General features: G+C 58.3%; 1 protein-coding gene across 1 annotated transcript; it reads right to left on the minus strand.

The window, feature by feature from the left end:
- Positions 1-615: 615 nt before the first annotated feature.
- CUL7 (cullin 7) lies at positions 616-14,463 on the minus strand. The gene is given in 27 exon segments (XM_015572196.1): positions 616-1,015; positions 1,195-1,393; positions 1,507-1,633; positions 1,774-1,919; positions 2,620-2,881; positions 2,987-3,203; positions 3,357-3,517; positions 4,888-5,070; positions 5,158-5,264; positions 5,525-5,707; positions 6,023-6,156; positions 6,448-6,623; positions 6,807-6,848; positions 6,851-6,913; positions 7,202-7,307; positions 7,474-7,645; positions 7,746-7,836; positions 8,108-8,335; positions 9,255-9,360; positions 9,448-9,685; positions 10,429-10,657; positions 10,927-11,123; positions 11,222-11,360; positions 11,771-12,271; positions 12,408-12,559; positions 12,989-13,576; positions 14,206-14,463. Coding segments are annotated over 26 exon segments (5,070 nt in total). The 5' UTR covers positions 13,569-13,576; positions 14,206-14,463; the 3' UTR covers positions 616-684.
- Positions 14,464-14,469: the final 6 nt, after the last annotated feature.

Raw genomic sequence — 14,469 nt, forward strand, 5'->3', positions numbered from 1 at the left:
CTTTACCTTGTCAAATGCTCCCACATCCAGTGCTTGTGAGAATGCCACGGTGACTGGGCCAACTCCACAAGGAAAGTGGAGCCTGTTTGATAATCTGCCCATTACATGCCGTCCAGCGTGTGGCAAAATGGGCTGGAGCCACCCTAACTGGTTTGGCTCAGTGGATAGAGCGTCAGCCTGCGGACTGAAGGGTCCCAGGTTCGATTCCGGTCAAGGGCATGTACCTTGGTTGCGGGCACATCCCCAGTAGTGGGTGTGCAGGAGGCAGCTGATCGATGTTTCTAACTCTCTATCCCTCTCCCTTCCTCTCTGTGAAAAATCAGTAAAATACATTTTTTTTTAAAATGGGCTTGAGCCTGCAGCCGGCCAGGTGAAAGCACTTCTGACCACACACCCTCTGAGGAGGGTGGCAATCCATCCCTGTCCGCTTAATCCCCTGCTGAGGGGCCGATGCTAAGTCACACCCGACTCCCTCCCTGCACGATTCCCCCCGCGCTGTCACCCTCACCCTAGTGACTCCTGGACGGCACGAGACGGCCTCGGAACCAGAGGACTCTTCTTCCCTTTTAGCCAGCGAAGCCCGCCAGATCCCCAGCAGTCACCACACAGGCCGCGTCCTCCAACTCCTGCATTTTATTTCTGTCGGAAGCCGGGCCCTGCCTAGCCCTGGTCCCATCTGCAGGGCTACCGGAAGGTGGAGAAGCTCTGGGTGACGGTGCAGGAGGCATAGGGCACACCTCGAGATCGAATCTGCAGGGTATGGAAGGTGAGGGGTGGGTTGGGGCCTGAGGAGCCCGGGTTCAGGGACTCGGTGTGAGGCTCCATCAGCGTCACGGGGACTGCGTAGGACAGCATCTGGGGCCGGTCATCACGGCGTCTCACCGTGCCCTTGCCCAGGAGGTGCAGGATGCAGGCGAGGACATCAGTGCTGCTGCAGGCAGACCCCCTACCCAGGCCGCTGACTAAAGCCCTGGGAGGACAGGGGCCCTTCTGCCACGCTTCCAGCACCTGGTATGGAGAAGGGAGGGGGACAACAGGTCAGGCACCCAGCTCTGCCACGTCTAGCTTCCACTCCAAGCACAAGCTCCAAGGGCACCAGGTGCACCCCAACCTCAACTGTCCCAGGACCACAGGGAACCAGAGGCTCAAATGTGGGTCCACCTCCCTCTGTGGACGGCACCCCCCCCCAAAAAAACAAGCTGGCCAATGTGCAGCCCCTCGTCCCCGTGGGCCTTGAGGATTCGGACGATGAGGCAGTTCAGAAGGTTCCGTCTCTTCTCCAGGTTCCGGCCCTCTTCATCCTCAGCTTTCAGGTGCGTCTGAGGGGGGATGAGCCACACGTTGCCCCTCCTTGGCCTGGGCTCCTCGCTGTCATCTCGAATCTTGAGCACACCTGAAACGAGCACTAGGCACTCGGGAGGTGGCCCCCGACCAGGCCGACCTGCTCAGGCCCCTCCGCCCTCAGCACACGCCTCCCGGCTCAGCCCCTCCGCCCTCAGCACACACCTCCTGGGACGTCCTTTTCCTCGTGAAGGTCCAGGGGGCCTCGTGAGGAGGTGAGAAGCCCAACGGCCTGATGCAGGGTGTCCGCAGGGAGCCCCGAGAGGGCCCGCAGGTTCTCCACGGAGACCGCCTAGGGAAGGGGGGACATTCAGGGCTTCCTCACGGGGTGAAGCGGAGAGGGTGGAGGGCAGGAGGGCAGGAGTCAACGTTGAGGGAAAAAGATGGGAGAGGAGATGGGAGAGAGCAGGGAGGAGCAGACGGCTGGGCCACCTTCAGGTCATTGAGGTACAGCAGCAGCCACATCTGCACGGTGGACACATGCAGGGTCTGGTCCCCAAACAGCACCTCGGCCCGGCCCAGCCACGTCCACTGCAGCCGCCTCTGCGGGCCCTGCTCCAGGACAGGGTAGCTCTGACCTGGTGAGGGCACACCATTGGTTAAGCTCTGGCCCCGCTAATTGCAGAGTGTGTGGCCCAGCATGTGTGGACACAGGTTCCTGGCCTGAGCCTTCCAGAGCTCGGCCTTCTCTGCTCCCCCCAGGGGAGCCTCAGGCACCGGGGAGCCCACTGCGTGCCTAGCCCTGTCCCAGGCAGGCTCTGGTCAGCGTCTTCGAGGAGTCCCCCATTTTTTAGGGAGACAAAACCACAAAGTGAGGAAGCGCAGGGGCTCTCATTGCCTGGGATCCCCCTGAGAGAGAAGACATGTCTCCCTGGTTAGTCTGGGACCCCCTGAAGGTAGGTCTGATTCTCATCCCCGTCTGGTGTCACTGCCGAGCCCAGTGGGAGCTGGGGTACAGTGACTGACCTACCACGGAAGGAGAGAGAGAGCCCTTTCTGGTGGCCTCAGTGCCTCCTGCCTCCATCCTCCTCACCACCCACAAAGAGAGTCTGGGATCTTATTTAAGAAGGCAACAGTTCAGCAATCTAGTGCCTAATAGCCCCACCCCCTGCCCACAACCTAAACTCCTGCCCTTTCTTCTCAAGTCTACCCCATCAAGCCTCCCAACCCCAGGGCCTGCCCCAACTCCCAATTCTTCCCCAGCATTGCAGCCTCTTCCCAGCGTCCACCCCCCCCACTCCCTACCCCCTCCCCCTTTTCCTTTGCTCTGCTCCTCACTCTTGTTGTAGAAGTTGGAGTATCGGTTCAAAGTGCCCCTCAGGTAGGAGGGCAGGCAGGTTCTGGGGTTCAGCGTGTGGCAGATGGAGGCAGTGGGCCAGCAGCGTGGTGACAAGACGAGCACAGACACTTCCGGCATTGCCCCTTCATAGTAGAGGTCTTCGTTCTCCTCCTCCTCTTCCGTCACCTCTGCGGCTGCTGCGGCCCCGGCTTCCTCGGCTTCCTCTGCGCGCGCTCCCGCGTGCTCCTTGCCGCTGGCCTCCTGGCCACCAGAAGAAGGAACACAGGTTCCCAAAAGCCTCCTCGGTCTGCTCCATGCCTCTGCTTTCCGAGCCTCCCATCTGCTCCTCCCTCCCCTGGCACCCACCTGTATTTTCTTCTCCGTGTCCTCCAGCTTCAGGAGTTCCTGATCGAGCCTCTGGAGCTGGTAGACGTGGAACTGGCGCTGCAGCTCCTCAGAGGTGCTCAGGGTCCGCAGCATCTGCTGGGGGAGGCGGTGGGGGAAGCAGGAACCGATCTGCTCCAGCACGGCCCCCTCCAGCCAGCTGGGGCCCAGGCTCAGGAGACGGTCCGCCATGTAGTGCCTGCAGCACACACAGCCCAGGCCCGGCCTCAGTGTGGGCACTCGGCACGGCCCAGCCTCCTGCTCCAGGCCTCCAGGCTCCCAGACCCACAAGCTGCCCCGGCCTCTGTCGGCCTGCCTCCCCCCACCTCCCACTCCCGAGGCCCACACTCACTGGTAGTAATGCTCAAAGGTGGTGGCTATTTCCAGGCCAGAGAAAATCAGGACGGTTTCCAGGCATCGCTGCAAGTGCGCCAGCATCTCCATCCCCCGGGCCCCACCAATCCGGCTGCCCTGGATCCGCTGGTCAATGTGCCGGGCAAACTGCTCACTCACCTGGCAGTGGGAAGAGCACAGGAAAACCATGAGTGGGTTATTGGGTGGGAGCAGTGAGGTGGTCTGACGCAGTAGATACGAATGGCTCAAAGCTTCATAAATTGGTCAACACTTGCACAAAACTTTTTAAAAACATGTTTTTATTGATTTCAGAGAGGGAGAGGGAGAGACAGAAACATCAATGATGGGAGAGAATCATTCATCAATTGCCTCCTGCACGCCTCCTACTGGGGATTGAGCCGGCAACCCAGGCATGTGCCCTGATAGAGAATCAAAGTGTGACCTGGTTCACAGGCTGATGTTCAACACTAAGCTGGCTGGGCCATACAACTGTTTTATAAAGTCATTAACACTTGTATTAATGAGAGGGAGAGGGAGAGAGAGAAACATTGATGTGAGAGCGAAATATCAATGGGTTGCCTCCTACATGCCCCCTCATTACCCATGAGTCCGAAACCCAGGCATGTGCCCTGAACGGGAATATGCCCAACCAAGCTACACTGGCCAGGGCTAACAACCATAATTTAATACAAGGAAATAAGTTATATGTACAAAAATGATCACGCTGCAGCATTACTAATGAAACAAAACGACCAAAAGCAACTCAGGCAGCCGCTGCCTCACGCTCCCACTGCGTTGTTCCTTGCTTACCAGAGAGCCTGTCACATTTTAGTTTATCATCTGCTTAATTCCATGTCTTTCCTAGAAGACTGTAAATTTTTGAGGGGATGGACTTCGTCTATCTTCAACTCTTAGCACATTTTAAGCGCTTGTTCAATATTTATGGGATGATACGAATGAGGGAGTAAATTATAGTACATCCATTAGATGGAATTTAGGCACAAAGAAAAAATGAGTGCAAATAGCAACACTGGCAAAGGCTTTTAATGTAACGATCAAGGAAAACAGGATTCGGCATTTTAGGTACTCATGCGTGAACTGTTAAGTCATGCATTCAAGTAGGAGAAAGTTTATCAAGATATATTAGGACGGCATGCTGCGGGTCACTATGCTTTTTTCTTTGAATTAAAAAATATATGTTTATTGATTTTAGAGAGAAAGGGAGGAAGAAAGAAACATCAATCAGTTGCCTCTCCTGTGGTCCTCGAACAGGGATCACACTGGAAACATAAGTATGTGCCCTGACAGGGAATCGAACCCTCAACCTTTAAGTCTATGGGACGACACTCCAACCAACTGGCCAGGGCTTTTCTTTGAATTTTTGATAGCATGGATATATACATAAAAGCCAAAACAACAACAACATGGTTATGTCCCAGTGCATGCTGCTTACTGAACGGGAATGGAAGGTGGGCCCTTCTGAGGCGGGGAAGGGAGGGTTTGGGGAAGAGGCGAGGCGGGAGGCTTACGTGGGCAGCTTTGAGAAATGGGAGCTTCAGCATGGCCCCAGCACAGCCGTTCTGCAGCGCCAGCAAGAAGGCTGCCCGTGGCCCAAACAGCTCGGAGCTGGACTTCTGCAGATTATTAAACTGCTCACAGTAGCGCGGCACAAAGTCATCATCCCGCCAGCGTGAGGTCAGAAAACTGTTCACCTGTGGAGAAGGGGCAGCAGCGTGAGGAGGCCACCCCACACCATGGCAGTTCCTCCCTCCCTCCTCGCCCCGCCCCGCCCTGCCCACCTGCTCCTCCACCACTGCCTGCCAGCAGCGGGTCAGGTTTTTCACGATGCTGCTGGGAAGCCCCGGGGTAGCCAGGGAGCCCCAGTCGTGGCTTCTGTTTCTGCCGTCTGTGGAGACAGGGAGGGCAGAGGCAAAGTGGGGGCAGCCCTTCAGCTCCTGGATCCCCATTCAAGGCTCAGCCCGGGGGCCTTTCCTGACATGGTGCCACCCCAAATGACGCTCCTGGTGGGGTGACCACACACTTGGAAGAGGAATAGGCTGAGCACTCAGGGAGGGGGAGGGTGAGGAGGGACAAAAGCCGTAGAATGAGTGGGGCACACAGGGCAATGCCCCCACCGAGCTCCCGCCTGAGTCCTCTGGTACTCACTGGGCCGAGGGGCGGCCCCTGCCACAGCGGGCACCTCACAGGGCTCCACGTGCACCAGCAGGTGGGTGAGGCGGCGCACCCGCGAGGAGAAAGCTGCCGCGCGGCTCTGCGGGTTGTGGGCCGCCTCCCGAGACTGCAGGTACTGGTCCAGCAGCCAGCCCAGGGGGCTGACCCCGTCCTCATCTGGAGGCAGAGAAAAGAAGCCACGGCAGGGCATGTCTGCAGGACTGGCGGGTGGAGAATGAGCAGTGGGCAGAGTGATCTGGGGGAGGGAGGTAGCAAGGACCCTTCTGATCTTATGGGGTCGGCTGGCACCTGAGAGACAGGGAAAGGAGGTGGCCTCTGGGCTGTGAGAGGAGGGGCACTGGGTTTCCAAATACACGCGCAGGTCCCAAAAGGGACAAGAGCAAAAACCGGTGACTCTAGGGTAGAGCATGAAGAGGCTGGTGAGTGGGGCCGACAACTGGATGGCAAAGGGGTCAGGGGTCGGATGGTTACCGGGGCAGGTGATGTTCTGCACCAGGGGGCTGACCAGGGCCTCCCAGCAGGTCTTGCCCAGCGCTTGGGCGGCCTCGTCGTCAGGGAGGAAGCGATCAGCAAAATTCTGCTCCTGGCGCAGAGCCCCGTTGAGTCTGGGGATGAGGAGGAAGGAGGAAGGTGTCATAAGTGGCCCCAGTGTCCACCCAGACCAAATCCCTATGGGCACTTGGCAACACCCCCCCCAAGGTTAACTGGCACATTCTATTCCCAGGGCACCAGAGCAATCTTGTCTTTACTCTTTCCTTCCCTCCTCAGACTACAGAACACTCCAGCCCCTTCCCAGGCACGTTAACTCTCTCTCCCACCCGCCACGGAGCCCGCCCAGCTGCCACCTGTGACCTCTCACCTTTCGCACACACAAGCACACACATGCTCGCACACACCTAGAACTCAGGTGCAGGAGGCGCTTGCGGTCCTCCGCTATGTCCTGACTCCAGGCCTGCGCCCGAACCATGTAGAAGAGGCGTGTGTGACGACAGAGCTGCTCCCGGAACACTGGCCAGAACGTGGGCTTGGGGCCCAGGACCTCCAACCCCCGAATGCGCGTGTCGATGCCGCCCTGCAAGGCGTACGGGCCTGCTTCACCTGGTGCACAGTCTCCTCAGGAGGGGCTGCCGTCAGCCACACCCTCAGGCTCACTCCTGGAGCTGCCCACCACCCAGCTGGAGCTCTGGTCCAAGATCTGCAACAGCTGCAGGGCAAGAGCCCGGTGCCCGGGAGCCACACCTCACACCTGCCCTACCTGCTGGCAGCGCTTTATGCGGATCTGGATGATGGGCCAGAAGATGTGACAGAGCTGTTCAGGTTCTCCAGGAGGACCACCCGGCGGGCGGAGGGCATCACGTTGACCTGTGGGAGGTTGGCGGGGGGGAGGCTGTCACCTCCGTGTGTGGATGAGAGTGCTGAGAGCAGTCTGTTCCTGTCCCTCGCGGCGTCCCTCCCTTCCCAGCCCAGGTCGTGGGAGGCCCTGATGCAAGGGTGCTGCTGCCACCCTCTCCGTTCAGGGCCTGATGCCATCACATAGGCACAGGGATAAAGGCCTCTACTTTCTATGGGCCCAAGGCAGAGAGGAATGTAGGAGTCTGGGCAGGAGGGTTGATCCTGTGAGGGCTGGTCTCATGGCACAGGGCTCCCTACCGAGTTGAGCTCTGTGTTAAGAGAGCTGGCGCTGTCGCCCCCGAACACCACCACCCTGGCCGGCATGTAGCTCGCGTCTTCGCCGGCCACCAGCAGAGTCAGCTGCCTGGGAGCAGGGAGAGGAACCAGTTGGACCTGGAACCAGTCATATCCTTGCAGACAGAGCCTAGGGGACCCTTTGGCTCATCTTCACGGGGGTGGTTCACCCAAGACAAACACGGAAATCGTGAGCAAGTGTGGGGTGGCCAAGCACGTGCATGGAGAGCTGCTACCTGATGAGGACACCCTGGCGCATGTGCACGGAGATGGAGTGGGAGCCGGTGCTCCCGTTGGACTCCCAGTAGGTCTTGGGGTTGCGGTCCGTCAGCTTGCTGGCCCGGTGCGGGTTGGAGGACACCTCCACCTTCTCCCAGCACTTGTCCTCCTTCACTTCCACACTGGAGCCTGGGGGCGGTGGGAGGGGGTGGCGGTCACAGCCCAGTAGATGGGAAGGGAAAACAGACACAGGTATGGGGGCACGAGTGACGTGGGGACAGGCACGGACCCTGGCACAGGTATCTGAGGAACACGTCAAAGAAGGGGACGTTGATGGGTCGGTGGGTTCGTCGGTGGTCTTCGATCTGACCCAGCACCATCTGCAGACGGAACGTCGGAGGGAAGGGGCACAAGGAGCGGGAGGAACACAGAGAAACAGGAACACGTATGGAGAAAGACCCAGCAGCAATGGGACTTCCTCCGAGCCACGGGCAGAGCAGGTCTACACGGGCAGAGGCATGGAGAACAAAGCCCCCAGGGTTACTGGACTCACCTGCCTCTCCCAACTTCAGAAACACTCCCGCCCCTCCACTGCTCGGCTTCATATTCTTACCGTGTGTGAACCCACAAGCTCCCATCCTTCCCCCTGACCTGGATACAGCCTCCCAGGATGTTGGCGGTGAGCTTCCTGTAGAGGTGGGCGTGCTTCTCACACTTGAACACCATGTCCCGCAGCTCCTGGGCCAGGTCCAGCTTCCCCAGGTGCTTCTCCAGGGCCTTGGAGACGGCGTCTCGGGCTCCCAGCTGATTCAGCACCACGGCGTAGTCCCTGCTCGCGGAGGCCAGGCGGTGCAGGAAGGAGATCAGCTCCTGGAGCACCTGGGATGCGGGCGGGGGAGTGAATAAAGGGGACAAGGCACCGGCCACAGGGGCATCTGCAGCAGTGGTTACTATACACCCACTGGGTGCTGGGTGCTGGGGCTACTGCCGTGAACAAGACAGAGTGAGGAAGTAAAGTGACAGGGATGGGGAAGACACAAGGGCTGGGCGGAGCGAGAGAACCAAAGACAAACTGAAATGGAAAAGCCAGGAGGTGCTCTGCCCCCGTGGCGTTCTCCACTCCTGATTATATTTGCAGGAGGTGCAGACAGCACCACAGCATGTTTCTCTTCCGGCCCAACTGTCCCAAGAACCAGCTGTGGGGCTGCATTTTGCGATCCTCAGGCCCTAAGCAGACACCTGTGGGTGGGGAGGGGCCGAGAGGGAACAGTGTGGGCACGCACAGCGAGTCTACCCCGCCAAGGTGTATGCTGCAGACACCCACTGCCACCGGGATCCTAGTTCTCTGGCCCGCCCCAGCCTCTGTGCCCAGGATGTCTTTGTGGTAGGGGGACTCTGGGATGTGATGGTCTCCTCCGTCTCCTGTACCCACTGAGGTTCTTAATGTCATGTGGACATACCCTTTTGTGTAGGAAAGGAGGTGGCAAATAAGATCACACATTGGGGTTGGTTTACATTTGCATAAGGAAACACAGGGAGGATATATAAGGGGCCCATGGAAAACAGGGATTCAGGTGGGAGTGAGAATTCAGTATATATCTTATTATATCGTTTTGATTTGTGAATTGTGTGACTGTATTACATACTTAAAGAAATAAAAGTCAATTTTAAAACCAAACCCAAACCAAGGGCACAATGCTCCGCTGTGCCCTTCAGAGCCCCACCCAGGAGGTCTACCTCATCAGAGGCTGCCTTGCGCCCCTGCCTTCAGTATCCCCCCAGGGCAGGGCAGGGGTACCTCTCGGTCAGCGTCTGGGGACCGCAGGCAGGCCATGCAGGCGTCCATGGCCTCGTGCCAGGGGAGCAGCAGCGCCTCAGGGAAGTCCACCAGCCGCACCAGGATTCTGGGGAGCAGGGGTGGGAGGAGAGATATGCAGCGAGTCTCAGAGACCCCTCTCCCCCCCACCCCTGACCTATCACCACCGCATCACCTCAGAACGGCCAGGTGCAGGGCTCTGTTGGCTGCTGGAGTGTCCAGGCTCTGCATCAGCACCAGGAAGGGCTGGGGCTGCTGCCGCAGCAGCAGCAGCAGCGACTTGACCTCGCTCTCCTGGGTCCCCTCTGAGCTGAGGGCTTGCTCCAGATCCAGGACAACTTTCCCAGCTGGCCCATAGCCCTCCACCAGATGCCGCAGGGGGCTGCGGGGGCACTGCGTCGGGGGTTCTTCTGCTACAGGACGAGGGAAGTCACAAGGGTTGGCCACGGTTAGTGATGTGAAGGATCAAAAAAGGACAAATTCCTAACTCTCAATCTTGTTTCCTAACTTCTTTAAAAATGTTTTGACTTGCTTTGTCCCCTTTGTTTTAGGGCAGCGGTTCTCAACCTGTGGGTTGTGACCCCTTTGGCGGTCGAATGACCCTTTCACAGGGGTCGCCTAAGACCATCCTGCAGATCAGATATTTACATGACGATTCATCACAGTAGCAACATTACAGTTATGAAGTAGCAACGAAAATAATTTTATGGTTGGGTCACCACATGAGGAACTGTATTTAAAGGGCCAGAAGGTTGAGAACCAGTGTTTTAGGGTCTCATAACACTGCATAATGTACTTATGACAGCTTCATGACAAATTTCATATTTTCTATCCTTACAATTGCAAAGGCGCTTCCCATCCACAGAGCAGAGCGTTTCCCTGTATCTAAAAGCGTTAACACTTCGTTTTTCTCGACACTAGGGAAAATGTGGAGGGTGGGCTTTCTCAGGCTTTAAACTCTCAGTTTTCTGACTTTACATCCTCCTTCCTTCTATGGAGGGAGCACAGTGTCTGCTTCTCTGCTTTGTTGCTCATCTCTTAGGTTTCAGCTTCTCCCTCGGGTGCCATCTCTTCCGGACAGGATCGCACAGAACTCAACACAGACAGCTCCGGGGCTCAGGCCCTCCTAGAGGCCCCTGTCTGTCTGGTGCCCTACCTTCCACTCTGGCTGCATCCGCGGATTCCTGGGGCTGGGCCTGGGCTTCCAGCAGGGACGGGTAAGCCGGCTGCCCTGCCAGGGCCTCGGGCACATATTTCCTGTAGACGCGGCAGCTGAACAGGTCCCTGAGAGCACTGTCATCGAGGCGCTCTGGCAGAGCCAGCAGCAGGTCCTGGGCCAACTCCATGGGCACGGCCAGCTCAGCCAGGATCTCGTCATCCAGAACCTGCCATCGGGAGAAGCTCTCACTGCGGGCAGCCCTATGAGCACAGAGGCTCAGGGGACAGGGTAGGGGTGGGGGTCTCTGCATACGCCTTCTCCATCCTGAACCTGTCATGGCTGGCAGCTGGCTCCTCCCAGACAACTCGCCAACTCCTCCGCCAACTCCTCCCCTGCAGCCCCTTCCACTATCAACCTCCATGTCCCACCGGAGCCCTCCAAATGCTCTAGCCCAGTGCAGCCCGTGCAGTGGAGCCCCCCAGGTTTGGGGTCTACCTCTCCATCCAGGTTCTCCTGGAGGATCTGCAGAACCTCCTGGTGGTCAGGCCCATCCAGCTTCTTGATGAAGAAGAGGAGCTCCCACCACTCGGCCTGGGTCAGGTGTTCGCTCTCCTCCGTGTCCTCATCCTCAGGCAGCACGTAGGGCACGGCATAGAGCTCTGCCATGGGCTTCCATCGCCAGGAGGGCAGGGCTGTGGAAATGGGGCATCGGGCACAAGGATCACTGCCCAGCCAGCCAGACCACCGCTCCCGTGCTCAAAGCTTACTCCAGCTCACCCTCTGGGCTCACCTACACCCTGGGCTCCACTGCCCACTGCCCCCCGGTACTCATCAGCCTCCACCATGTCCTCAATGTCTTCCTCAAAACCCAGAATCTCCAGCATGTGCCAGTGTACCCAGTAGGTGTGGCCAGTAGATTCCCACAGCACCTGGAAGAACATGGGGAAAGAGAAGAAAGGGGACAGAAAGCTCACTTAATGACTGGCTGTGGCCACATGATGAGGACACACGGCCCTCAGGTGACCCCTGGCCAAAACACTGGCACATGGAGAGCATGGACACAGCCTTCCCCTATGGGCACTGGCCTTGCCTCTCCTCTCACCTACACTTCCTCCTGTCCTCCACTACCCTGACGCCCTGGCCCTTTGGGAAAGTCCAGCTGTATCTTCATGATCTCAGAACCCTCTAAACCCAGATTTTTCCAGCCTTCCAAATGGCCCCCTTCTCAATAGACCCCACTTTGACCATTTCAATTCCTTTATGGGTTTTCTCCTTGGGTGGCCTGCCAGAGTCCCCTGCATGGAGGCCCCATCAGGGTCCCACCGCCATGCGCTCTCACCTGCACAGGGGGCACGCCATTGTTGCTCTGCTGGAACTTGCCCTCATCCCCAGCACTGATCTCCTCGTAATTATCCAGCATCCGCACGCGCATCCCTGGCTGCAGTGTATCCCGCACATACAGGGCATAGGTATTGCCACTTGCGAACTCAGAGCGAGGGCGAAACCGCCTTGACCTCCTGAGGGAGGACTGGGCCTGGGTGGGTGGCAGTCCTGGGCCTGCATCTGCCAGCTGGGGCTGGAAGATGGAACAGGAGGACCGAGCCAAGGGCCCCTGTCTCCTGGAGGCCCAGTCCCAGCGCATGGCCTGCACCAGCTCTGAGATCAGGGTGCCCATGGCCATGCTGAATTCCAACTCCAGCCGACCCCTCTCCCTGCTCAACTCCTCAGGAGCAGAGCTGTTCTGGGCTCCTGGTTCTGCAGCACTGTCGTTCAGCTGATCCAGGAGGGAGGTGACATGCAAATAGCGCTTCACCAGGGAGAAGAGCAGCCGTCCTGGGACCTGTAGGACACAGTCTTTGGCCCATGTCCACTTTGTCCCAGCTTTAGCCCCTCTCTCCACACCATCCTCTACGCACAGGTATAAAGGCCTGGCTGCTAGATCTTCACAGCTCTACCCCCAATGCCCCTGACAATACCTGTGGCAGCTGAATGCCCTCGAAAGACATGGGGTGTTCAGAGAGTGTGGCCTGTGCAAACAGAGCCAGCAGGGCACAACGGCTGTCAAAATCCAGGTGTTTCTCAATGGCCTCTTGTTGGCTCAGTGACAGAAGAATCTGGGTCCGGGTCCCTGTAACCCATACCCCAATCAGTAACTGCTCCCTAACCTTAACTTTCCCAGGCATTTCTCCTAGAGCCCCTATACCCTCCAATCCTTTTCCCACCTACACTAGGAATGACATGATTTGCTTCGAAAGCCAAAACTTGCTTTTTCATATACATATGAATGCATATATATATATATATATATACCCACACACACACATCTTGCAAAAGTCTAAACTTCCTTTGCCTAGACAGCCAATATGAGGTTCTTGGGGACTCAGTCTTTCCTCTTTCTGTAGAGGTGCCCCTACCTACCACCCCACCTCCTTTTCTTCCAACTATGAGAGAAGTGCAACAGATCATTTACATATCGATGAGGTCAGAGGCTCCTGTGAGGCCCTAAGCCGGCCCAGCCGCTCTCCTGCTCTCCCTTCCTCCCCACACTGCTCCTCACCAGCATCATGGGAGGCCAGGGCTTGTATCATCCGGCCGGCGCTCCAGCGAATCTGATAATCTGGGCTACTCAACATGTGCATGAGCAAATCCAGCACCCTTGGGTCTTTGAAGACGCCCGTGAGGGGCTCAATGCTGGCATAGGCACTGAGCACATGGACGGTGTGAAGCAGAGGAGCAGGAGGGATGGTGCCCACGCACTCCTCCAGCTGCCGAAGGGCCCTCTCAATTAGGGACTTCACATCCGCTTCCATCTCCTCCAGCACAGACTTGTCCAGGGCCCCAGCCTCCCCTGCAGTCTCCTGGGAAGGCCAGATAACTTGGCCATCCTCGCCCAGCATCTTGTGGCAGTTGGCATAGATCTCGTCACTGGACATCCATAGCAGGATGTGCTCAGCCTTGCAGTCCACTTGACTAGAGCCCCCTTCCCCATCCTCCCCACGCCTGAGGACAAGCCAGCGGATCTGGTACTCTGGGTGCCCATTGTGGCCCATTCGCTGGCGGATCAGCTCATCGGGATAGGCATGCAAGCCGGGCCCCAGGGGCACTCTGAATTCCCTGTAGCGGAGTTCCCCCACCATCCTGGCACCTGGGACAAATAAGGAAAAGAGAACAGGCAAGTGAGATTGAGAAGAGAGGTTGGAAAGTCAAGGACACCCAGGAGAAGGGAAGCAAATGCGGGACCCGCTGTTGGGCGGGTGGGTAAAGCGGGGCCCAGGAGCTGCCTGCTGCAGGCGGCGGGGCCAGGCTTGAGCAGAGGAACACTGGGGTGTTTGCTGCAAGAGAACACAAAATGTGGGGGCTGAGAGGGGGCCTAAGGCTCTGCAGCCTGGAGTGGGCTGGTTTAGCGCACTGGGAAGGGGAGTGGGGGCGGGGCAGCCTTAGCGTCCCAAGGGTATCCGAGGTCCTGGGTCAGGAGCCTGGGAAAGGGGTAGGTGCAGCCCAGAGGGTTGTGTTGGGGAGTGTGATGAGAAGCAGTGCTGGTTCCGATGCTTGAAGCACAGGTGTGAGTCGCAGAGGAAAGAGAACTGGTGGTGGGGTAGGGGCAAGGCGGAGGGCTGGGAGGAGGACTGGTGGGCTGCAGGCACGGATGACTGCGGGCACTGGAGGCACAGGAGCAGCAAGGCCGGCGGTGGGGGCAACACGAGGCCCAGGACAAAGTGGGGAGGAGGCCGGGTGCGTGAGGGGGGGAGGCTTGGGAGGACCGGGGTGGCAGACCTGAGCAGCGGGAGGAGCTGGGAAGTGGGAGCACGACAGTGGGGTGGGTGGCTGGGCAGCGTAAACCAGAACCCCGGGTCGGTATGGAGAGCAGGGCTCGGTGGGCTAGTGGCGGAGGCAAACCCAGGGAGGGCGGCGGCGGCGGGGCTCTGGCCACCTCAGCAGTAGATGGAGATCCTGGTGAGGCCTGTTCCTCGCTGAGCTGGGGCCGCGCAGGCGATGGCGATGGCGGCGCCGTTGGCGGGCAAAGATTTGGGCCCCCAA

Source organism: Myotis davidii, unplaced genomic scaffold (genome assembly GCF_000327345.1).
Source record: "Myotis davidii unplaced genomic scaffold, ASM32734v1 scaffold167, whole genome shotgun sequence".
NCBI classification, from domain to species: Eukaryota; Metazoa; Chordata; class Mammalia; order Chiroptera; family Vespertilionidae; genus Myotis; species Myotis davidii.